The 26,725-nt window shown below is 32.5% G+C and overlaps 1 protein-coding gene across 4 annotated transcripts; it reads right to left on the minus strand.

Moving 5' to 3' along the window:
• Positions 1 to 529: 529 nt before the first annotated feature.
• Positions 530 to 25,714, minus strand: LOC128230623 (RILP-like protein 1). Of its 4 annotated transcripts, XM_052943060.1 has the most exons (11): positions 25,324 to 25,714; positions 23,325 to 23,475; positions 18,347 to 18,465; positions 16,810 to 16,956; positions 14,717 to 14,791; positions 13,700 to 13,840; positions 13,269 to 13,384; positions 11,614 to 11,640; positions 10,064 to 10,138; positions 8,579 to 8,674; positions 530 to 4,452 (listed from the first exon to the last, which is right to left on the minus strand). In XM_052943060.1, exons 1-11 carry the CDS (start codon positions 25,621 to 25,623, stop codon positions 4,401 to 4,403), a joined length of 1,299 nt encoding a protein of 432 aa, XP_052799020.1. In that variant the 5' UTR covers positions 25,624 to 25,714; the 3' UTR covers positions 530 to 4,400. The 4 variants fall into 4 exon arrangements, with proteins under 4 accessions (XP_052799020.1, XP_052799022.1, XP_052799023.1 ...); XM_052943062.1 differs by lacking the exon at positions 11,614 to 11,640; XM_052943063.1 differs by lacking the exon at positions 10,064 to 10,138.
• Between the last annotated feature and the right edge of the window lie 1,011 nt (positions 25,715 to 26,725).

The following is a 26,725-nucleotide window of genomic DNA, read 5'->3' on the forward strand; positions in this document are numbered from 1 at the left end:
GCAAGTTGATTTTTTATTTTGCGAGTTGCCTCAAAAAGCACTCGCAAAATTTTGCGAGTGCTCCTCAAAGTTAAATTCGAACCCTGTCTATATAAGGTAACAATATTGTTTTTTTAATCGATTATTTTTTCTGCATGATGATTACAAATGTAAGTTCAATTAAAAATCTCAAGTTTAGTACAAATAAAATGCGTGTTAACTACAATGGCTCTAGACCTATTGCACATCAGTCACCCATGTTACAATCATTAACAATTCAACAAAAACAAAACATTAACAAGCAACACATCAATGAACTGCATACAGTAAAAAAATTAAGGGTAAAAGCAATAAAAGTTCTTATCAATGATGCCAAGAATGTTGCCAAGATAATGTCGCCAAGAACTTTTCTTGCTTTCATCCATTGTAATGCACTTAACATTGAAAGCAAAGCAGCTATCCACGTTTGCCCCATGAGGGGGAGGGGGCACACACAGGTGGTTTAGACAAACTGCAATTGCAGTTTAAATCCCATCCTCGGAGCAGGGTATTTTTAAAAATCCAGGCCACAGAAATCCTTCCGAACAAAATCCGGCCAAATCTATTCCCTAAGAGTGGTCGTACCAGTCCTGTCAAATTTCAGTTTATCGGCATTCACCCGCTTTCTAAGTCTGCCGCCCCCATGGAACAGAACATTAATAGGTGCACAAAAAGCACAATTGATCTTGATTACTTGTCTTGATAGTGTTTGATTACTGCAAATTGCTTTAAATTCATGAGATAAATATAACATTTTTTTATTTCTTGTACAATGTTGCAATTCATGAAATATATACCACAAAAGACAATATGACAACCTGAGAACAAAATTTGGCAAATCTTGCAAATAAACATGTCCTCAACCTCACAATAAAGACTCACACAGTTCTTAACATGGTTTGACTTTTTAAATAGAACATTTATTTGTCTAACCGTTATAAGCATTATTGGAACATTATCATTTAGGCATTTATTATACCAATTTGCCTTTCTTAAGTCAAATCTTCTGTTGATTTAAAATCTATATCACTTAATTGACATGGCATATAACAGCAGATTGTAACATAACCAATTGTCGCTAAAGAGCCTTCAAAGAGTTAAATGCTTAAGATAATCAAATATTTCTTTTGTGTTTATCATAACTTAAAATATGATCATGAATTTAAAAAACAATACATATTTATTAGTTGAACTGTATATTAATACTACTTCAAATAAGCACAATTTCTAACATGTTCTATGAAATTCATAGTGCTTTAATTATTCACTGCCTTATTCAATGTGCCATTTTGACCTTTAAAAAAAAGTAATATAGAGTTACCATGCATCTAAATTTAACATTATCGCCAATGTCTCAATAAAAATAACAAGCTTAATTACTAAATCAGTAACCTTAATTTGAAAAGCAAAATCAGAGCATCAAAATATGTGTATTTTACTTGATAAATAAATCAGGCACAACATGTGTTTACAATTTCACATAAACTTTAAACTTTTTCTAGCTACATACAAGAATACTTGCATACTGACACATTTTCATATAATACCGTAATTATATAATCACTACTATAATACAATACACCTACGATATATATTGCAAATCATGTATAAAAATAATCTATTTTGTCAGCTATAGATTTCTTATTTGGCCCCAAACATAGAATTATATCACACAAAAACAATATGAAATATGAAATGAAGACAAATTGTAATGTCATGTTTTAAATTTTATCTTCTTTTTTTTTTCAATTTCATTGTATACAAATTAAATTAATTTCTTGAAACCTTTTTTCTTAAAAACAGAAATGCCACATTTGCTTGATAAAGAAGTGTTTTTCTCCCACCTCAGGTAAGTAGATCCAATAATTTAAGCATGCTAGAAATTCTTATCTTGCCCACGGGCGAAGATAAAATGCCCGTATGGAACTCCTTTTTAATTGTCGCTACATTGTAATTACCTCCCTTGTTAAAGACAGTCGTCTGTAGCATCAAAGAAGCCTTGTCTTGTGGCAATATTTAGAATGCTAATTAACTATTTCTCACCTTAAATGTCACCATAAAAAAGTTTTCACGCATATTTCAAGAAATAATGCTCCACTCTCCTCCGAACTATTAAAAGACCGATTTGACTAGTAACATAACCTGAATCACTGCGAGCATATCCATGACAACCACGAATTATCAAATATACATATGCAATTATTTTCACTACGCACAAAAGAGTTCCAGCAAGAAATACATTTTTACACAATTTTGTTTAACTGAGGTGGGAGAAAAAGCATCTACCATAGCCGCTCGTGTAAAATAGGTTCATCCCGACCCTTGCGCAGGGTGTTTTGCGGAAACTCGGTAAACCTCGTTTTCACAAAACACCCTGCGCTCGGGTCGGGTTGAACCTATCTTACACTCTCAGCCATGGAAGATACTTATAATCATTTTTGACCAAAATGTTTCTAAAACAAAATATCGGCAATCCAAATGCATCTTTAATTATCTAAGCTTATGCTATGTTATGAAAGTGATTGGATTTTGCATTTATGGATTCATTTAGAAAACCAAGCTCACAAAATCACCAAATGACCAAGGAATGTTCACAACAAAAAATTACAACCTTTGAAACAAAAACTGAATGTTTCAAATGTATGATTCAAAATTGAAAATTATTACAAAGTAATGTGAAAACATAAATTTGCAATGATATATCTCTAATATGATTTCAGGACAGTTATCAAATTGGGAGCTGGTGTAATATCAGTTTTACTTCTATTGACAAATTCTTGATATGATGCTAAATCAAATTAGGAACCCCCTCGACGAACCCCCTCGACTAAATTACCTTCTTTGTTTGACAAACAACTATATTGAACCCAAGACCATGTGCATTTTTGTCCAGAGTTATCATGTGACTTGTATATCTCTCCATTGGTTTGCCAGTAATGCATATTCATTTTACCAGTTATGAATATTAATTTTTCCAGTTATGCATCATTTATCAGGGTGGTTTGGCATCATGTCACATACACATAAAGCTTGTGCATACTAACATTTTCTACAGAACTGCAGATGGGAAAATACATTTCATAATGAATCATTTTGTCATGACGAGGCAATACAAAAATGGAATGTTTACAACATAAATACTGTAAGCAATGCTGCCGAAATGTATCACTTTAACCTTAGAAGTTAGAGCATTTTAAGACATGCCCTAATATAGAAAGCTTTAAGCAGGAATACTTTAAATTCAAATTTGTTTTTTGCTAGACATTTGCATTAAAAACAGACAAAAATACATAGAAATGGAAATAAATGGCTTTAATTTCTAGAGGGATCTAAGCTATTTACCCTGCTTTGTATTCCATGTATTCAAACTAAAATATTTAGAATTGCATATATTGTCATTTATCATTCCTTTTTAAGACATTAACCTTAATTCTGATTCCAACCCATTCCAGATAACACAAAGGGATGATTTTGAAAAATTATTATTGCCGTAAATTACTGTGTATAGGACGCTGACATAGATAGATGCAGACAAAAAAAATACCAGAAAAATTGGGTATACCAGTAAATTTCAAATGCAAGACGGGAAAACAAAAGCATTTACTCCTTTACACTGAATGAATTGTGTATCAATGTTCTTCTAAATAGCTGATTGGTTGACCATTATGAAGTATATGGTTTGGAAATTGACAAAAAAAGAACGAAAAATAATGTAACAAATCATTTTGATTTTTCCACAAAAAAATGTACATTTAATGACAAAACATCTGTATAAAGCACTTTAAAATGTTTCACTAAATTAACGTTAAGAGAACTTATAAGGGGTTGCTGATGCTCCTCAGTTCTTGACGGCAACACTTAACTTACAATTTAAGCTAGAGAGATGGGATTTGATACCCATTTATTGAATGCACATTGTCATAAATGTTTACAAAATTTAATGTTCATATCCATGACTTTTTTTGAGTAGAGGCATTGCAGGACGCCATTGACAACAATGACAAACACACCATGCCTATAGCAATACTATTACACCTTTGTTGATTTTCCTTGAAAAAAACAAAAAGCTAATATCAAAGAAAAAATTAACGCAAGTATTAGCGGGTCAAATCAAAGATAATCATTTGATTTATACGATAAAAATGATTCCTACATTCATTATAATTACCTATGAACAAAAATGTACATTGTATGTTGGTAATGAAAATGATAATGTTATAGCAGCTAAAAATATCTTAACAAAAAGCAGTAACAAATTATATAAACATGTATAAATCAACAAAGTTAATTTAGCATTGAAAAAGAATGGGTGGGGCAATGTTGATTTCCGTTTTCTTTACAATATCACAGAATGCTGTATAAGTCTCTTCATCGGGAGTAAGTCACTGGACTGGGTAACGATCCTTTGGAGAGTTCCCAAATAAGGACCCAAAGCTGAAATGAACCACAAGAAAATTGAAATTAAATAAATAAATACTAGTAAATAAGATTTTTTGGTAATGAGATCGCAACTTTACTAAATTATATAAAATGTTGTCTGCAACTCATTCTATAAATAAATTAAAGCAGCGAGTATCTAATTTCGCTTGTGGTAAAAATTAACAACATCAACATCAATCAATACAATTTACAATGTACAGCAAAAACACTTAACAAATCTTCAAATAAAATTACAAAAACTAAAATCAATAATGACAATGAAGTCAACATCTAAATTCTTGTTGTCCCTCTAGTCTATGCAACAAAAATCTATGGAACAGCAATTTTTTCATATTTTTTTCTAACAAAACCAACTTGGAAGTACTTTACATTGACCTACAATACAATTTGTACTATGTTAGAGAGTGTTTCCTTTGTTTTCGCCTATACATCAAGATCAATATTGGAATGGACCATAACCGTATAATGGAAATAACCGTTCAATAACTAGCGTGTGGTTTAATGATTTCTTTATTCCCTAAAATAAAGAAACAAAGCCAAGCTCCCTTTGAGATCATATATTTGAATAACTTTAAAATAATAATAAGACTGCACAAAAACATATCTATATTAGTTTTACTTATTAACTGTTAATTTTTAGGATTGTAAATTTTGAGTCCAGTGTTTGTGAAAAAAGTACACTTTTTCGGTTTTGCCAAACTTTGTCCCCATTTTCGGGTAAAAAACCCAACTCTGCTTATCCATGTATTACATTCCTTCAGAATATATGGGGCATCGTTTGGCATATTAATTGGGGAGTCATATTAGGTTTCAGACAAAATGGTTGTTCATTCAAGCACAATTTCACTGATTTGGGCAATTCAAGAAAAGGTAACATCTACAAGCAAAATGTGATAATATAATGTAAAGAAAATTAATATATTTCAAACTTTTAAATACTTTTCAAAACAATATTGACAAAACAAGCAAGCATCACTACTACCCCACCAAACATTTTTTCACTACCAGTGACAATACATAAACCACAAAGTGCAGTGAACTTCACACTTAAAAGCAAAGTTTTCCGAGATTGAGTTTCCGTCTATATATACGGTAAAGTCCAAATGTAATGTTGTTATATGAAATGAGGAAATAAGCTGTTTTTAAACCTGTCAATGATTATAATATTTCAGGCTCTCATACTTCATTTATCAAGATATATTTGAATAATTAATGGTCACAGCATACTGGGAATGACTTTTAAACAAGTTAATTGATAAATAGATTTTATAAGGCCCACACAGAATTGGCCGCAATTATGATCATGGAGCTTGTATGTCTAACAGTGAAAACTATGTGAACACTGTTTAATTAGAATCAGAAGGAAACCCAACCTGAAGGGATATTTGCCTTTAATGAAAAAATAAATAAAAAATATCGGCCAAAAAAATCAAAAAAGTTTTTTGAGAAAAGTACAAATAAAGACTAAGTGCAGACAACATTTAAATCACCTGACAAAATAGACGAAGTTTTCATCAAAGATTGTCTAGTATATCTAGATCAATCTGCAGATTGAATTTTTCCTTAAATTCTTCGAAACTGCAAAATCCAACATGTTCAAGGTAAATAGTATTATAGTATATTATAGTATTATAAATAGGTTGAAATTCAATGATTTTTTTTTTAAGAAACAGATCTTTTGTAAAAATAAAAATCTCTAACTGTTCAAAATCAACTGAACAAAAAAAAGTATTCATATAATATTTGAAAACAGGGCTCTTGCCATTTAAATCTTCACAGCCTTTTTGAAAATCAAGGCTCATTTAGCTCTCATGGGTCCCTACAAAACACTGCTAGGGCATTTTAAGGGCATTTTGCCCAGGATGTACATAAATTTACTGTAGCGCAATTATTGCTATTATTATTTTGAATATTATAGCACCATGGAAATTCTGCCCATACAATGATTGTTAATGGTTGATCATGATCAGACAAAAGTAACAAGTAACAGTGCAGGCCAACATAAAGATTGTGTAGTTTAAGCACTTTCAAGGGCCATAACTCTCAAGTGACCAGGTGACATGGCTGGTTATCAAACTTGGTTTGTGTTTATGTTTAAACTTTTTGCTACTGAGCATGTTTCTGTAGCTTTTTGCATATATATTGGCTGCGATATTCTACCCGAACACATATAATCCAAGTTTATTGATGATCCGCCAATGCTCCTAAAGATAGAGCGTGGGCAACACAAAGTTTGTGTAACTAAAGCAATTTTAAGGGCCATAACTCTCAAGTGACCAGGCGACATGATGGGTTATCAAACTTGGCTAAGATATTCTGCCAATACACATATTATCAAAGTTTAGTGATGATTGGACAAAAGCTCCTCCATTTACAGCATGGATATGTGTAATTTATGCAAATTAAGGGCCATAACTCTGAAGAGACTGGGGCGACATGAACTCAGCCAAAATGTTCTGCCCCAACACATACTGCCCAAGCATGGTGATGATCAGAAATAAAAATATTCAATTATAGCGCAAATAACCTAGTGGACTATGTTCACTGCAGTCATATCCATAAACACTGTTTCAATACAAAATGAAACTTAAACTGCTGATAAGCCATCCTGATTGGCAACAATTAAACACAAACTTCTGTAAAGCAAAAACCATTTGTTTACAAGCAAGAGCCCTGCAGCTAGCGGTAATGCCACATCCCGTACGCGGAACCTACATGTATACAATCGCTTATTATTTAAGAAAGGTAAGCATTTGTTTTCTTGAAAATATGTTTCTCAATCAATTGAAAAAAAACACTTTACCGGTAGCTTTTACTTAAAGGGAAACAAATAATCCGAAAGTTCTCATTTCTATTTCAGAAACAGTAGTTGCTTATGGAGGTGTTTCCAAAAATTATTGCAGAACTAGCCCTGTCCAAGAAGCCAGACTGAATGAGTCACAGATTGTTTTGAAATGTCATAAACTAGCAAAATTCTAGACTTGAACATATTTTTATCTTACAGTCTCCTTATAAGCTCTCTGAAATTATTGCACTGATCATTATAGATAGAAGTCGTTTTATTTTAAGTGTCTGTTAGGATATGAAACTTGTGCCTCTCAATAGGGCTAACGTCGCTGTAATATCCAGTGTATTATTGTATATTGGCTTGCTTCATATTTTGTGATTGTAAAATAAATTACATAAGATAAGTAAATGTTCCTTAACTTTAAATTAAGGAGCATAGACGTGTCTATGAAATGTGCTACAAATACCTACCAAACATTTTTGGTAACCAGGCCACAATTAGTGAATAGTTTGTTTGGCATTTCCTTACTCACGTTATTAGACGAGGCTAGGTAGGCAATATTATGTGGTCTTTTTTACTTCCTAACACTATAATTATAAAGAAAGGATATTGAAATAGAGCTGTCATAGGAATGACAAATATCTCAACAAGCAGCCTGGATGTAGAAATAAAAACTTATTTCATTGAAAAAGGGGCCATAACTCTGTCAAACAATCTTTGTTTGTAACTAAAATTGAAATTGACTTGTACTTTGTGCCATTCAACATGAGTACCAGATAATTATTTAAATCTGTTTACCCTGTCAGAGTTATTGTGTGGATACAGTATTTTTGGCAACATCAAAGTTGAAAAGGGACCATAACTCTGTTTTAAATTGGTAGTTAGTACCAAAATTAAGATTGCACTGTGGTTTTAAACGGGAGTACAAAAAATATTTAAAACTGCCAACACATTCATGAGGTCTTATTCTGATTAATACATCAAATGAGTTTAATGTATTTAAATCTGTCCATACTTTAACGAGTTATTATCCGGATAAAACTGACTGTCTGACAAGCTCTCTCCTAAAAAAACAATCCCCCCTCACCATCCAACTTTTTTTGAGGGGATGTAAAAAAATTTGACCTCTGTTGAGGCTAAAAAACTTTCGGGTCACAGGTATTTTTGTAAGTCTGTATGTAAAACCAAACAAACTATTTATTATTGTGGCTCCATTCAAGTTATGGTTAGATTTCACAACAACAAGATGTTTCTGTGTCAGTTGCTATACATGGTGGGGCTTTAATAAAAGACAACACAACAATCAATGACCAAGCTTACGCGAATACTTACAATCTACGAATTCCCGAGGGTCGCTTGCCATAAATCTTCTCAAACGGTTCGCGGTTAATTGGTCCCTGCACAGCTAATTCTTCTTCCGCTTCTTCTCTGAAAATATTGTTGGATGAAATGATTAATTTGTATTTGAAAACAAGATCTTATTTTTTTGTTATTAATTAACATATGGCATACATTTGAAAGTTCATGTTTTTATTCCAATTAATTTCATACATAATTATACTCTACTGAAAATTCTTAAAGAGTGACTTTACTTAAGGAGTTTTTGTCTCAAGATTGGTTATTCACACCAAACATATTGCAAGTAAGCTCTCGTTTGAATTCATTTGAAACTAAACCTGTGTTTTGCTGGAAACGTTAATTTCTGGCACTGAAGAGTGTCTATTGTATGGAGATTTCTTTTCTTCATGCCTTGTCCTTTGATGTATTAGAAATTAATTAACTTAGCTCAATACATTGACGGAAAACAGTTTTATAAACTGGATCATTAGACCTGTATTAAACATGAACTTAGCTTCACAAATGGATAAAAAATGAAATTATAACCTGGATCATATTCCAATGTATATTAGAATGCAAAAAAATACAAATAAGGCAATATGCACTTTTTAGCTCTATCAAGCAAAGCAACATGCTAGAACGACAAGTCTAAGACCTACAAACAATATGCCAAGAACAGAAAAAAGATTTTTTTCATAGTAGCAGTTTTGTTCAGAAAATTAAAGAAACAAACAATGGTGTATTGTCCACAGACAATTTGTTTCAAATGTGACAACGCTTTCACTGTTTAATAATGAACAACAGATATGTAATGAACGTTTTCTAACATTATACTAGAAATATCTTTCAATATATCAAATTAAAAGAATAGAACATCCAGAAAATTAAACTCACTTTAAAAGCTTCAAGTATTTCTAATTAAAAATTAATTGTCTCACCACAGTTTTGAGTAAATTATTTGTATGAAAAGGTTTTCTCAACAATGGTGACCTTAACCTGACAAAGGATCACCTGTTGTGAGTTTAACTGTTGACCTCTGAGCCTCAGCATAGACAAAGGCAGTATTTAATAAAAAAAATTCAATTCCATGACATTACATTTACGGTTTAAATTTGAAACCTGCTAAAAAGAATTACAACAACAAACCAAAATTTCGAATTTCAAACTCTTCTTTTTTGAAAGGGGGTCATAATCTTTCAAAATAAGTTATGTAGCCAAGCTATATTGCCAAACACCAATTTACAAAATTCTAATTTCCTCTTTGGACAGACAGGAAGTTAATATGTGCCCAATAATGAAAGGAAGTGAATTCATGCCTTTAACAAAAATATCTTTCACTTCTGCAGCTGATGATATGCAAACTCTTAATTGTTAGCTACTCCCTTAATGTCTTTATGCACAATATCGAAACAAAATAATATAAATCTCAAACTGAGCACACTATCAATTAATTTCACTTGGCACTGTGCCTAAACTTACTCCTCTGGCTCTTCTGTTTTTACGTCTGCTGTTTCAAGTTCTTCTGAGAGGGCATTGGAATTGTCGTCTGTTTCTCTGTGGACATACAGGAAGTGAATACATGGGTAAAACCAAGCCCCCAAAAACCACAGCCCAGCAATGATTCATGCATAAACCACTGCCCTAATGGGTATGAGAACATCAGATGTTTGGAAAAAAATCACCCAAATGCAAAAATAGCATGAACGCAACCAAACGTAAAACAAAATTCATTTAAATGAAAATTTTAGCAAATTTGGAGAAAAAAACAACAACACATTTTTTGTTTTGTTTTAGATGTATTGTCCATGCTATTTAGGGTCTGTGAGAACAAAGATTGAAATGCCGCCTACGAAAGATTTGCAAGTATCTAACTACTTAAGCTTTATGTTCTGGCTTGTGTTAAATACAATTGATCGGAAATAAAATATGCAACATGACTGTATACAATTGTATTAAAAAGACATTTGATGTTAAGCTCAAATTAGTATACAATTATGTTAACATTGTTATCTGCCAACTAAAGGATGTTACATGACAGAACTATCACAATTAAATAGTTATCATTTGTCTTTTACTTTGAGGAAATGATACATAGCATAGATGTATAGCGGATTTTATGCAGTGTTTTATAAAATTGGAACTTAAACAAGTGCAGTTACATGTTTGATGTAAAACCAGTTTCAGAAACCATTTTAAAATTTCAGAACCGAATATATATTGGAACGACACAAAACTCGGTATGTTTATTTCTGAACCCAATCAAGACTTTCAATCATAATGAATCTTTTTAGTGGATTCTATCTTCTTCAAATGATGTTTCCATATTTTATCTATAATAAAAGACAGAGTGTGTACGACCTTGCAAATTTTATTTTTTAGCAAAAATAATTTTTAGATATGAAGACCTCGATACACATGAAGTTCCCCCACGAATTTTTCATTTAAATATTTACACTCCTTTTGCGCTTCCTGAGATGAATGAATATTCTTCCAAATGCATAATTTATATTCCAATGAATGCAACATATTGGAAATACCCCTACGATGTTTGTGTTTTGTCATTGTGGTAAAATGTATCTGACCCTGCCACTGTTCAAACAGCTGAATATTTTTATGTTAAGGTGTCTTTGATGTGTTGGAAGTTGAATAGATCCAAAGAATTTTTGAAAAAAATGATCGTTAAAACGGTTCATGTATATCTTTAATATTTTAGAATCTCGATCATTTTTGTACGAAAACATTTGGTCAGTGCATGGATAATTGTTAAGTGCTTGAGACTTCACTAACAATGCACTGACCAAATGTTTTAATACAAATTCAACCACATTACTAAAGCATTTAATCGTTTAATTGGTAAGTTTGTATATAACATGGTAGATGTGAGTAGAAAACTATATAAGCCATAACACAGCGAAGCTTTTAGGGCAAAAGAGAAGGCAGAACTTTGCAAATGAGGTAAAATAGAAATCAATGTAAAGTTTGAGGAAAACTAGAAGGTCGAGCGTTGCAAATTAGGCGATAATACTCACATGATAACATACTCATCAATATTTATTCTAAAATGCAAATATAAAAAGCAAGATGCAAGCTTTTTCAGGTTCGGGGAAAAATAAAGTAAAAGACACATGATGTAAAAAATAATTGATATGACGGTAAAATCTGAATATGTTTGTTCTCAATTATTTAAAAGTTTGTCCAACAAAATAATCTATTTCAATGTGCACTTTTTCAGTCGAAGGCTTTAAAATCTTATTATCTTTTCAATGCTTTGAACAGATATGAATATTATAATCTAGGCCCTCAGTGATGGTCAATTAATTCAACAATACTCGATCACTTTGATCTATGCATTATCTAAACTTGATCAAAATTGTTTGAAAACAATTGTTTAACATCAAAGACGTTACATTATACGGGATTATTTATAAGAGTTCCCATTGCCCATACAGGCATAAGCAGATATAACTGAACACATTATCCCCAAATCAACATCGTGGCAAGCAAAATTGAAAACAAAATTAAGGCTAAACTTTGATGATACTTCATATGCAATACATGTACAAAACCAAGACAAAATCAATGCTTATTTCTTAACCTGCATCATCAAGTTATAGGAGCAACCATTCAATACTTTTTCGAAATAGAGGTGCAAAAATCATTGTATTAAACTGTTGTGATTTTTGTGGCCTTAAAACTCACATACAGCACACTCATCGAGCTGGGCCCATTTTTCTGTTTGCCTTTGCAAATTTTTGCTTGTGCAACTGAATATTTTTTTGCTTTCCATATGAGGATTTGATTTCTGGCCCTCGGCAGTTGATCAGTCAACCAAAGAATTACAATCACTCCGTTCCTCAAAGGAATTAAGTTTGAGAAACAAGCGAAACTCAATAAGACTCTCAGTTTGAAGAAGAATATAAATGGGTTATGATGGCAAATAAATAATGGCAGTAAATTGCTGTTTTTAAATGTTTCGTTTTGCATGAAGTCACATTTGCCCATTAGATACACAACATGAATTTTATTTAAATAGTTGAAAACATCACACCCGAAAAAAGACTGTGCAGAAAATCACAAAAGTGACTGCGGACAAACCACGTACCAATTTCACAGCACATGATTGAAGGCGTTCTTGCCTTATTTTCTTTGGAAAGTTCCCCAAAACGTCACTTGCTTCTTTTTACTACCAATTATAAAATATAAACTTCAGAAGAAGAAATTCATATTTCTGCCTATCTTAACAGTAGCACTTAATCAGATGCGAAGTTATGCCGCGGAGTCATAAAATTGACAATATCGGAAGATATCTGTTGCTAATGTTCATATTCCTCTCAGCAGTAAATGAGCAATTCAGAAAAATTCAGGGAATTAAAGCCTGGGAAACAGTTTTACCCTCAAAGGAAACCAGCTAAGATAGGCTTTCAGCCTCAGAGCAAGAGAGGAAAGTGGGTCTCATCTGAGGAGTGTACTGTACAACAACAAATGTGAGTTAATATCCCTCATTTTCATAACAATTGAGGTCTGTGTATTGTTTTAAGTATACACAAAGTCCCACAATGAAAAGAGTCAAAGTTGTGAATTTACTCTAAATATTCTGATGAATTATGATTGCTCCTAGGATATTTAATGAAGCAGACAACAATTGTAAAGAGACCCCCAACTCTCTGTCCTCGTAACAACTCACTTTGGTTTAAACAACCCCAACTCATCTTCGACCTCCATCAGTTTGGCCTTCAGTTCATTACGTTCCATCAGCACTGTTCGTAACTCGTTCAGCGTGAAACGCGGCCTGTTGGGGTCCTGGGGTTTGAAAACATTTTTTTTACAAACAGAAAAAACATCTGTGTTCATTCAATTCGCTCTGCATATCATTCAGACTAGCATATTTTCCTAGGTAAATAAGGTAATCTTATAATTATGATCACTGTTCATGTTCACTGGAAGGCTGTCAGGTTGCCTTATTTACGATAGACTTCTAACTGAGTACATATTATACGCTAAGACTCATTATTATTGAATGATTATATGATTAAATAATGATTTTAAGATTGCAACTCAGGATCACTTCCCTACAAGATAGGCATCACAACTTCAAACCTTTCAGCTTCATCTAACCTGTTTATCAATGACAATTTTCCCAATAAGACTCAGTTTATCTGTGAGCTGGTCAGAGTTTTCTTCATCCGTCTGTATACCGCCGTCTGCTATCATTCTATGTTCGGCATCCTCACAAACCTCGCCATTCATGCTGGTCATCTGAAGGAGAAAACACAGAATGATCCCATTAGTTTTGGGTGTTGTTTCTTTTATGGTATCCAACATAAAAGTATGTGAATTTTGGATTCCTGGTGATTCAATACTATTCTATGTTTTTCGGTGGTTTATAGAGATTTCTCAGTTAATGAATATGATATTTAACGGTTTCTCACAGTGAAATCAATTTTATGTTTTTCACTGTTAAGAAATTCTTACCTGTGCTTTCCGAAACAAACATCCGCCACTAAGGGCTGGGTCACAATATCAACGATGTCATTTCCAAAATGATGCTTAGTGTGTATACAGTTTGGCATGTTTTCTATGATATGCTCACTCTTCCAGTTCTTAATCATTAAGATTTTACTTCATGTCATCTTACTATGACTTGGAACACAAGTTATAAATATGCCTGAATTTAAATACGGCTCTATAACTTTTATATAAAATTATTAGGGTTTTAGCCAGGTTTTAAAAAAGACAGGTGCTGCGGAAGAGGGGCCATGGGCTAAGGGTGAATGTGTTCAATGGAGGTCAATATTATTTTTCAACTACCAAACATGCAGAGTTTGTGTGTAATTATAATCATATGATAACTTAAATCAAAACAAAACAAATATTTGACAGTCTTAGCAAAGCATTCATTATAGGATGGCAGACGGGTCCCCATGTTGGTCTCCATAACGGCAGAAGGGTGTTACAACAAAAGACAGGGTACAGCACCCTTCCATTACTCTTCAGCTAAAAACCCTAGCAGTAGAATACACATGTTGGTCTCCATTTGGACAAAAGGGTGCTACCAAAAACAGACAGGGTGCAGACTACCTTCCATAACTCTTTCGCTAATATTTTAATGAATACCCCCGGTACTACAGTTACCCCAAGCTGCTGTTTGAGTTTCTCTGTAACAGCACCGTCATCCATGCTCTCCTGGTCCTTCATCATCTCTTTAACCTGAAACAGGAAACATTCAAACTGTATTGACCGGTTCCATTACTGTGGTTTCCCTCATGCCTTCGCCAATGGGATAGCTGGATGGATTCTCATTTATTATTTTAATGTTTCTGACACAACCACTGCCAACTTTCCATCAAATCATTATTTGGTTTTATTAAGAGGATCTGTTTGAGCATGTGCACTGCCTTTTTAAAGGAATTCTCAACAGGCATGGCTTAGGTGTGACAGTCTCATAAAGTTACTGAAACCAGACAATCTTCTGAAAATACATGTTCTCTTTCAATTGGTTTTGTCTAAAGGCTCAGATGGCAAGAAGTGTTAGCCGGTATTATGTTCCCACACAGAGCCATGTAAACAGCACTCCTAGGGATTGATCTTAGCTTAAAATGCCACTTAATAAGTTTGCTTGGTGACTAAAAATGGGTTTTCACCACGAAGTGTCAATCCCTTTCAACTGTAACTATGTTCTAATGAAAAACAGGCAGACATTTACATACAAAGATTTAAATAATTATCTTTCTGGATAACAAAAAAACTTGACAGGAACTGTACTGATGCCGTCAAATTGTGCTAGAAATTTCCCTCAGATAAAACTTAAGTTACTGTTAGTGAAAAAGTTCAAATGGATATCAAATATAAGTATCTAATTGACAATTACGTGACTTTTGGACCCCTGGTGACCCCATACTATTTTGGTATCCTTTGAAAGTTTTATGAGTAGCAAAAGAACATTCGAACAATTACGTTATACAAAGTCAAACAATACAAATAAGGCTTTTTGGTCATGACTCTTGAAATATTGCACAATACGTCAATTCATGTTCTAATTTTGGTTTAGATAAAGACCAAATACACACAATGCAATAAAAAAATAAAAAAAGTCATTTTATTTTTTTATTTTGATAATCAGTTGGCAAAACCCATTCAAATGATACCAAAACTCTATAGTCACCTGACATCGAAATGATTTTTTTTGTACATTGAATTTGGATCCTAAATGTAATTCAGTGTTCATGGTCATGCCTTCGCAACAGGGATCAGCAGACAGATTCACATTTAATTGTTTACAAGAGTTCCGACAATAAAAACCCATTAATTAAGCAGGGGACAACTGTTGAATTTCCATTTAATAACGAAAGCAGCAAAATTTCTATTTTAGAGTCAATATTTGGTTTTATTAATTGAGTTATTTAGAAGCTAGATCATGGACACCCGCTAGGATAGAGGCATTTAATGGACATTTTGCGCTGAACACTAAGAAAGTTTTTGGTCATCTATTAATCAGGCTGTGCTCAGCATGCCAAATTAATCATTAAGAAGACCATAAATAAACCCTAACTTTTACATGTAACTTTTTTTATTTAATTCCACAAGATAAATTGTGCTAAAAACATGACGAATATTCTTAGATTCCTGGAAAACAATGTACATGCACAATTTCTTTCAGCACTCATCAGTCTTAAAAACCCTAAACAGATTCCAGGAGTGGGACAATTCCAGACACTTTTTATTATTAGCCATTCATGGGCTGCAAATTGACTAAAAGAAAAAAGCAATTCCTGTCAAATAAATGGGTCTAACTTCAAATTATTCCCAGTTATCCTGAAGCGATAACAGCTCTCTAGGTATTGATCACAGACAAGCAACAAGGAATTGTTGGAAAGTTCCATTCTTATTTCCAGACATTAGTTGGGTAATGAATTGGAGTAATGGTGTTTAATTACATGTGTTAAACCTATAACAATACCAAAAATGATTCAACAACAATACAAACTTTTTAAGAATAATCTCAACATAGATTTTGCTAATACAAGATGAAAGAAATACAAAATCAGTGTTTAATTTGATTTATCTTTACATTCTGTGCCAGGGTTTCAGGCATTGATATCTTTCCATGATAAAAAAACACCAGGAGATCACTGTTAGCCAGAAACCTTTTTAATCATACATATAATTATTTTCCGAGCAGATAATTGATAAAAAAAATCCCACGGAAACAGCTAAACTATGGTTACCTTGGAAACCTGCTGTTCTTTTTCAGCCAGTTGAGTCTCAAGGTCAGACTTTTCGTTGATGAGAGATCGAGCATGTTTCTTCTGCGACTGGTTTTTACGCCGGAGTTCGATGTTGATTTTAACCAATCGCTCAGATTGCGCTTGAAGCTGTAAAAATATGTGTAAGGTTAGCCTGTTCATTTTAATGCAGAAATCTGCATAAAAGCATGTAATTTGCCTTCATTTTAAGTATTCTATTCCAACTTTAATTCCCACTTTGGTTTGTTTCTTTCACACATTGAACACGCACATTTTTTTTCCTAATGCAATATTTTGTTTTACTTGTGGTCGTCATTTGAATTGACCAAAATCCAAAAAGCATATGATTTGTGTACAGATAAATATTAGCCTTCATTAGTCTATAATAAAATGCCTGTACACAAATTATACACTTTTTTTTGTTGTGATCATTTTAGTCAAATGAGTTAAAAATAAAATTGCCCCTATCAAGTGATAACATATATTGAACCCCTTTCAAACCAAAAACACACATTTTATTATTTTTTATTTTATTTTTTTATGAAAAACAGATGTGCATCTAGCCATGAAATATAAGGAGAATACAAATAAAATTCAAGTTATCATAATTAGAGCACCAAAAAGGGATCTGCAATACAACACTTGTTCTTTTTCCTTAGTTGACAAAGGGACATAACTTAACATGTAATATAGCCAGAATGACTGGATTTGCTTCACAAATTTGTGGCCACGTAGTTTAATTTGAATACCCCATTTAAAAAAGGCAAATGATATTTTTGTATCATCTATCAAGTATAAACCTATTTCACATACACCAAGGCTATGTGAAATCATAATACCAAGACACTTTTTTTAAAATCAAGCTAAAAATGATTACTGAAAAAGGAAGTGAATTTGAATGATAATGCATTTTAAATTCCTTAGTGAAGTAAATATCTCATTCCTATAAAAAATTGCCACGTAATACACAAAAAAAGTGAAATTTGTAATAAATTAAAACCACACATGAACAAATCTGGTAAAACCATTTGAAATATGATTATTATCTTGGTTTTAATAAACTTAACTTCCTCAATTCAAGCCACTGAGCATGGCTTGTAATCTATAGCAGGAAAATAATTGTAATTGTGATGACGATAATACCCCTATAACTATGAAAGAAGAAATATTTCTTAGCTGAGAAAGTGACATCAACCCCTTAACTAAACAATACATTCCCCTGTAGTAAGACAGCTTTTATGTCATTTGGCACATTTGATTCATTTCTGAGCACACAATTGATCACGTTTTGGCATTCTGGGTTCAATAATCTTGTACTTGGAAATTACTGTTTTCCAGATTTGTTCAGAAAGGAATAGAAATATAGAACAATCCAAATAATTAACTTATAATAAAGCTATACTAAAAACCAGCTGAGCATATTTTGATTTGAGAAAATAAGCAAATCTGACGTACAACAGGGAATTTGAGAAATAAAAGGGCTCTTTACACGATTTCATTAAAAAGAACAGGTACTTACAGCTTCTACATCAACATTTTTCTGTTTGATTTCCCGCGAGTATTTGCGGATCTCTTCGCGCTGTCGATCGACGGTGTCCTTCAACTTTGTAAGAACCTCAATCTCTTTTTCTTCCGTCTCTGAAAGGGTTTTAATATTATTCATGAAAAATAAAGCATTAGCATTCTCAGCAAAAAGCTTTGCTGTTACAAGCGGTGTTTTTTCTGAAAAATTTTGGGTAAAGAAATTTGGCCTCATCCTCAATGCTCAAACACTTATTTTTTCCAAAATGTGTAAATAACATTCTCAAGTGTATTCTTTAAATAAAATATTGGAACCCCAAACCCTTTTTTCTTGTAGAAGTGGTGTATTTTAGTTGTACAAAAGAAACATTTACTATATTTCAATATTTTATCTTTTATACATGTGTATTTTTTAATGCGTTTTTGTTCATTTCTAGGCAAAATTGGAATCACGAATTTTAAAAACTGAAACAACAGCATAAATATAATTATGTGATACCAAAAGCAGCCCCCTCTAAAAGTTTACTTTTTTCTATTTCAATATGAGAGAAAAAAAGTAATAATATATATACTCTGAAAATGCACCATTTCCGACAACAAATTGTTAAATTTTTCTTTAGGAAGTAACCCTAAATCCCCATGCAAGCAGTTAAAGCCATTTAAATATACTTTTGGTTCTGCAGAAGGGGCGCGTGACTTAAGGTTCCACCCCTAAGTTACGCCCCTTCTAACATCAATTCCTGTATCTGCCCCTGGATTCATGAACAAGAAATGTTGTAACTTGTCACAAAAATGAACAAGCAATCTGTAGGTTCAATGATATCGATCAATCATTTCGGTAATAAATAGCCAGGAACATAAAAACTAAGAATAAGAGCTGTCCAACATTTACATGTTTTACAACCCTATTTGGCTCAGAAAACAGAAAAACTAGTATGTTACTGTATTATAATACCTATCCAATGTAGGCTGAATTGAGTATTCAGTAAAAACACTATTCAGTAAAAACTTACACTATGGGAATGAAGTTATTCAAGCCATTTTTTTCACAAAGCCTCATCGAATTGGTAAAATGCAGCTGCAGACATATGTGATGTCATTGTTCAAGGTTGATTCAAATCACATTGAAAATGATCTCATGTTTTTCAAGTTTAAAATAAACCTGACATAAGAATGCAAAAAAAAAATGAAAACAAGATTACAAATAAATATGTACAATGTAAATAACATTTTTATAATGTACCTAAGTATTTTACTTAAAAGTCTTAAGTTTAATTCCCATGAATGATGTTTTCTTAAACTGTTTCGATTATTACAAATAAATGCTGTGTTCACTTTGTTGTTGTTTTTTCAGTATTTTCTATCATAGTTTCATTGAGAATTACAAGAAGACTGTTCCTTCCCAACCCTGAAAGGTTACATCAGGGGTCTGGTTAATCATGAGTCCTTTAAGCAATTTTGTACCTGAGAAGAAAAAAATAAACAATGCAGTATCAAAATCACTCCTACTAAAGTGCAAAATCCCTCATAACTACAAAATTAATCCTTGGCACAAAATTGCTCCTACTACGGTGCAAAAATCCTCATAACTAATCAATCCTACTAAGGTGCAAAATCCCTCATAACTACAAAATCAATCCTACTAAGGTGCAAAATCCCTCATAACTACAAAATCAATCCTTGGCACAAAATTGCTCCTACTAAGGCACAAAATCTCTTCTAGGTACAAAATTGCTCCTACGTACAAACTCCTAGGTTCAGAATCACTCCTAGGTAGTTACAAAATCACTCTCTAGGTACAAATTCATTCCTAGGTTCAAAATCACTCCTAATATAAGTACAAAATAATTCTCAAGGTACCAAATTGCTCCTAAGGATTCTTGGTCAAAAGGCCCTCAGCTTTGAGTCATAGGTGGAAGTATGATCAGTGACAGTGAGAGTAGGTGAAAAAATATATGTTAAATATATTTATACAATAATATATAAATATAAATATATTATAAATAATTAAAAAAAACACACACAATGTTTTCACCATCCCTGACTGATTCTGGCCCCTATGGTTTAGGTCATTCATTTCAGCCACTCCTTCATGGTTTGACATTCATGTTCAATGGCAGGAATGTAGTATTGATCACTGGGATGGCACCTGACAGCAATAACGTTTTCTAACAAAACATACAACAATTACTGGCTATAGATTGGATCTTGTGTGTACTTAACTGTTGAAGCTCAGTTGTAATTATAGAGAAAATTCAATTATGATTAGAATTTAATAGAAGAAGTATTCAAGTACTTTAAACACAACTACAATACTGTGAATCGAATTGGTTGCCTGTTTGATGTGCTAGAAAGATTTTTTTAGCAAAGATCGCCATGACCTTGAGATCTGACCCATGACCCAAAATTAGGGTCAACCTATGACCATTACCAATCAGCAAATAAGGACTGAAAAATCTACACCAAGTTGATCTTTGGTTATTAACAGACAAGAAAGCTCCAATATTATTTTTAATAGTAAAGTGTCATTCTAACCATGACCTTTGACCTATAACTAAACTGACAATTATACAAGTATGAAGATTCTATACCTAGTTTTCATAAGTTATTGATCAGAAATTAAGTCTGACAATGCAAAGACAGGATGGAGCCAACACCAGACAATGTAATCCTCCATGTCCCCCATGTTTGCAGATGCCAAGAAATATATGAATCAGAACTACATGTAGCCTATACATGTATATGAAAAGTCATGTATTTTATCATATATTATTTGGCATTCATTTTTTCATAGATAAAAATATGTGACAATAATTGAAATTTCCTCTGCTTTTAAAACGAAATATACAAATGCAATTTTACATAACTTTAAGTTGACTGAAGAGTCACTTCATACTGGCATAATATAACATTTTCATCTTACTTTAATAGTTAACATAAACACCAGTTGTAAATATCTTTATGCTTCATAAAGTTTATAACTAAAATTGACATCAAGCTACAAAGCCATGATCATCCTCAGAACAATTTTAGGAGCTTGTTTTTAGAACCCTAAAATCTCATGTGTTGACAGAATAGCAATATTAAGCCATCTAACAGACACAATAACATTGAAAAGCTGTAACTTGTTAGAAACAGTTCAATCAATATCTGTGTAGGAGACATTGTTACATTTCTGATAACAAAGATTCCTAAACCAAACATGTAAAATTGACATTGTTCTAAATTTGGTCTAAAGAAACATCATGGTGTTAGAGTGAAAACTTCAATTATTTCTTCAGATACACACCAGTCAGTTAAAGCTGCACTCTCACAGATTGAACGTTTTCATAACTTTTTTATTTTTTGTCTTGGAACGAGCGATTTTTTGTGGAAATTCCATGGAAACCAGTTATAAAAGACTGCTGACAAAAACAAGATCGCAGATTTTTATATAAAGTTCCAAAATGGATGTTTTATGCATTTTTCTTAAACAGTTAGTATCGGTTTAAGCACTAAAACATTAATTTTCAAACGGAAATATGAAAATCTCCAATCTGATTTTTTGTCAGCAATTTTATAGCATTGGTTTGCAGATAATTGCGCAAAAATTGGCTCTTTCCAAGATAAAAAATTTAAAAAGTTGTAAAAATGGTATATCTGTGTGAGTGCAGCTTTTACAACAAATTGAGACATTGAAATTATCCCCCAGGAAATGTGTACAATTGTCAATAACATCAAAGCTTTTAGTCAGAGTTTTAGTTATATATTTGGTGAAACAGGAAGAAGAAATATTTTAATGACTTTAGGTGTATCTAATATTAAGATAAAGAAGATGCCTAAATGGCAATTAATTATAACCTTACTATACACATTCTGTAACATTCAACCCAGAGTATGAGTTATTCATTGTTAGTGTTCAACTGTTGGACTTCATAATCAAATCAAAATGAACATCCATAATCAATCAGTGAATTGCAAATAATTAAATGTTTATTTTCTTACTAAATATTGGTATGAAAATAATGGTTTATATTACATTGTAATTTCAACTACTTCTATGTGTCATATAATTCAAAATGAGTCCAATATAATGTCTGACAGGAGAGTAATGTTGGAGGCCCATCTATGATCATCCAAATATATTTGATAATTGCTCAATAAGAATTAATTGTTCATCACTTCAAACAAGCCAATCAGAGTCAAGTATTCTATGCACACGATTTTGGTTACTGGTGTATTCGAATGAGTCATAATTACTTATTGGGCTGTAAAGTAATACTTTAATATACTATACACAAGTCATATAATCACATTATGTACAACAAATTCAGCAATCATATTCCAGAAGTCGCTAAATTTAATTAAATTCTAGCTCATGAAGTTTATCTTTTACCTATTAATCACTTAGCAGTTGCTGATATTTTAAGATGGTCTGGAACAAGTTATTATTTAAAATGTGTTCAAAGTCTGGCGGATTTTTTTTCGGCATACACAATGCCAAAAAGGCCAAAAAGTTTATTTCTTCGCAAATCTTCAATATATCTTCTAAATCAGAAATTTACAAAAAAAGAAATTCAATTGAAAAAGTTCTGACAGAAAATGTGTTGTAATGCTTTCAAGTTTCTGCTTGTTTGGTTTCAAAATTTAGAGCATTTGTAGGTTTTAATCTAGAGGAATATGGGAGAGTGCTGCACCCTGTCCTTTTTCAAAATGTGCATCCTCCTGCCTTCAAAAAAATAAATGCTTAAGATGATCAATTATTCCTTTTGTTTTCATTAAAACTTGAAATATGATTATGAATTCAAACAAACTTAACATATTTAGAAGTTGAAACCTAATTTTACTCCAATTAAGCACAATTTCTAACATATTCTATGAAATTCATAATGCCTTAATAATTCATTGACCTGTACAATATGCTCGTTTGTCCCTCAGCTAACTTATATGAGATACATTTGTATTTAGCCAATAATTATTTCAGCCCAAGCTCTTACGTTTCGCAACAGCAGCAACCTCTTCGACTACTGCCAGTTTTTGTTCCGACAGGGATGATTTTAGGCGTCGATTATCCTCCTGTAGTCGACCAATTGTTGCAACCTGGTCCTTTGATTCCTTCTGCCATTGTTCCTCTATCTGTATTAACTCCTGTAATTAAAACATGTTCAACAAATATATTTTTTAGGGAAAAATGTACACCAACATTTATATGTGAATTTTAGTTCACCAGGAATTTACTTGACTGAACATTTTTTCATTTTATGTCAATTTTTTTTTTGTATATGTATATCTTAATCACTGAATCTTTGCATTTCCTGGATGGCAATTTTGACCTGACTGAGAGAAAAATAAATAAAAAAATCTCCAGTAAAATTTCAACAAGCTCGGGTGTCTTTTTTTCTCTTTTTAATAAACCCTTTTTTTTTAAATGCTCTCCATCTTTTTAATTGTTTCACCAGATTAATGCCAGGTCAGTTGATAAAAATTAAAATTTGACAAAATCAAAGTATGCTTGAAGTAAACATTCAGCTTCTTAAAGCTGCACTCTCACAGATATGCCATTTTTACAACTTTTTTAATTTTTGTCTTGGAAAGAGCAAATTTGTATGTATATATCTGCAAACCAATGATATAGGATTGCTTACAAAAAATCAGATCATAGATTTTCATATTTCAGTTCGAAAATTAATGTTTCGTGGCTTTAACAGTTACTGTTTAAGAAAAATGCATAAAACATCAATTTTGGAACTTAAATCTGTGAGAGTGCAGCTTTAACTTATAATGAAATACTCACCCAAAATTATTTTTAAGTGATTTAAAGCAACAATGCTTGCATGACAACAGGGGCTTAGGGCATTTATAAAATCATAATATAAAATGAAGCTTATCATTCAGATTGTTTTAATTTTCAAAGGAAAAATAGATTCAGTCAAATGCAACTTTAGTTTGGTGTGGCTTTGCATACATTGTATATTGGTATATAAGATCAGGGCTTCCATTAAGAATTTGAAACTGAAAGTATAAACTTCCTGTCAATCAATTTTTGAAGTTTTACACTGAAATGTGGAAGTTTACTAATTTTCAACAAGTATATTAAAAATCAGATAATTTGCAACGTGAACTTGCCCAATTCACAGACTGTATTATAATAATTCATTTTACTTAAAAAAAGTTAAACTCATTGAAATTGTGACCATAAAAGTAACAATGACAAAAGGTTTTGATATTTTGAACTTCCAAGCTTTCAACTTTGAAAATTTTCTTCAAAATTATGAAAGTTTTTGTACTTTTCTAGATAGTAATATACTTCCAAACTTCCTTAAATAGAAGCCATGTAAGATATAAGGCCTAATAGAAAAAAAATTGTTCCAGTTAACCTACTTAATAGAAGCCGACCTTACCATTTTATAGTCTGTTGGATTATTTTTTTTTAAATAAAAATAAAGTGTGTGTTTTCATAATCATGTACTTCAAAACCTTTAAAGCTTTACACAGAAAATTAATCTAATGGTGCAAAATAAATCCTTTGTGCCTATGCTACCTATTTTTGAAAAGGATTTGGCCTTAACCTAACCATATTTTATTCTTCCCAAAGTTTTGAAGCCAGGGATGTAAATGATCTGGCAGTTGAAGGGCTGAAACCATTTCAATGATGAATGGGGGGGGGGGGGGGGGGGGCGAAGCCAGCGAATCAAAACAGGCTTTTTAGAATCCATTTTGAGGGCTCTCTTGATTTAAGATTTGAAGCAAACTGTTGTTTAACTATAGTGAACACTTACATTAAATAAAGTAACAACCAAAGGCAACCAGTGAACTTTTTTAATCAGTTAAAAAATAAAATAATATTTGACAAATCACATACAGCCTCATTTAATATCCAATCAAGACGAACAACTTTGGCAACACTCTTCTTATTTCATTTAAACAAAAAAGTCGCGGTACTGAGTAACTTAAGCTTAGAAAATCTCATAAGAAATAAAAGAAAAAATATGTCACCTCTTCAAATCGCAACCGTTCCAAATTTTTATCCGCCTTCTCACTTTCCAACTTATCCAACGCATGTTTTAAGTCTGATATTTCAGTACTTTCTTTTTCATATTTGGCAGCAAGTGCTTCTAACTGTTCTAGGGCTCTGATAACTTTGGGCATTAAATCAGTCACAGACTCCACTCCATAACTTTCTATCAATTTTTCAAACTCTTTCCCTATACCCGCCGCTTGATCATAAACATCTGTAACTGACACATCTGATATGAGTTCTTCTTCCATTCTCCTGTGAATCGGAAAAGGATCCATTGATGTCTAGTCAACAAAATCTATAAAATGACATGCTTTTTACATTTTCGCTCGAACTGTCAAATGACTCCCATTCACTGCGAACTTCATGTTTTCATTAGTGAGAAATTAACAAGCGTAATATTAGCAAAAGGTTAGACACCAACAATGTACTGTAAACAGTGGATTTTAGAAAAGTGTACATAAAGATTGGAAAACATCTTAAAGGACAGCTTTTGGAAGAGCAGTTTTTACCAAGTTCAAATCATGAGAAAGACAATGAGTGAGTGGGGTTTTGGCCAAGTAGATGAACGGGCTAGCAAGCGAGGCAGGTGAGTGAGAGAAGGAGAGCTGGGGGCTTATTTATACCCATTCGGCGAGCACGAGAGAGAGCGTTGTTGGGTTTTGTTGTGTGTGTTTGAGTGTGGGTGGGTGAGTGAGACAACCAATGTCAAGGTTATTTTGGCTAAAAAGAAGTAAAAGGAGTCTTTGATTTAAAACGTCGATGAAAGCAAGCCTTAAGTATTTTTGATAAAGTGATAAATGTGCGTCCATTGTTTATTAATATATTAAACATGTTACACATAATGATAATGCTCGACAGAATACGCAAAATATCAATCTGTGCAACTTGTTTAACACTTTGAATTTACCAACATTTTAAATCGTAAAATCTGACCTTTAAATGTCTCATTTGACCATGACCTTTGAGGTACAGACCCAGGTTAATGTCACTGCACATCGTCTCAATGAGGATTACACTTGTACCAAATTATATGTTAATCCATCAATGCATAAGTAAGTTATAGCCCGGGAAAAAATGTTAAGGACAGACAGACTGACGGACGGACAAAGTGCATTTCTATAATCTTCTCCTCACTTCGTGGCTGGATACTAATAACCAGAATGTGCCTTAAAAAGCTTAATGGTCAATGGCAAACAAACTCTAAACCTTTATGAACAGAAAGGAAAACATACGGGCATAAAACTAGACGTCAGAAACAGTGACCAAAGAAAAAGAATTTATTGGTTAAAAATGTAGAAATTTGTCTATTCATAAAATAATTCGAACCGCCTCGGAACGGTTAATGGAAACACTCACCGTGGGTTTAAACCGGATTTA

This window comes from Mya arenaria, chromosome 4 (assembly GCF_026914265.1).
Source record: "Mya arenaria isolate MELC-2E11 chromosome 4, ASM2691426v1".
In the NCBI taxonomy this organism is placed as follows: Eukaryota; Metazoa; Mollusca; class Bivalvia; order Myida; family Myidae; genus Mya; species Mya arenaria.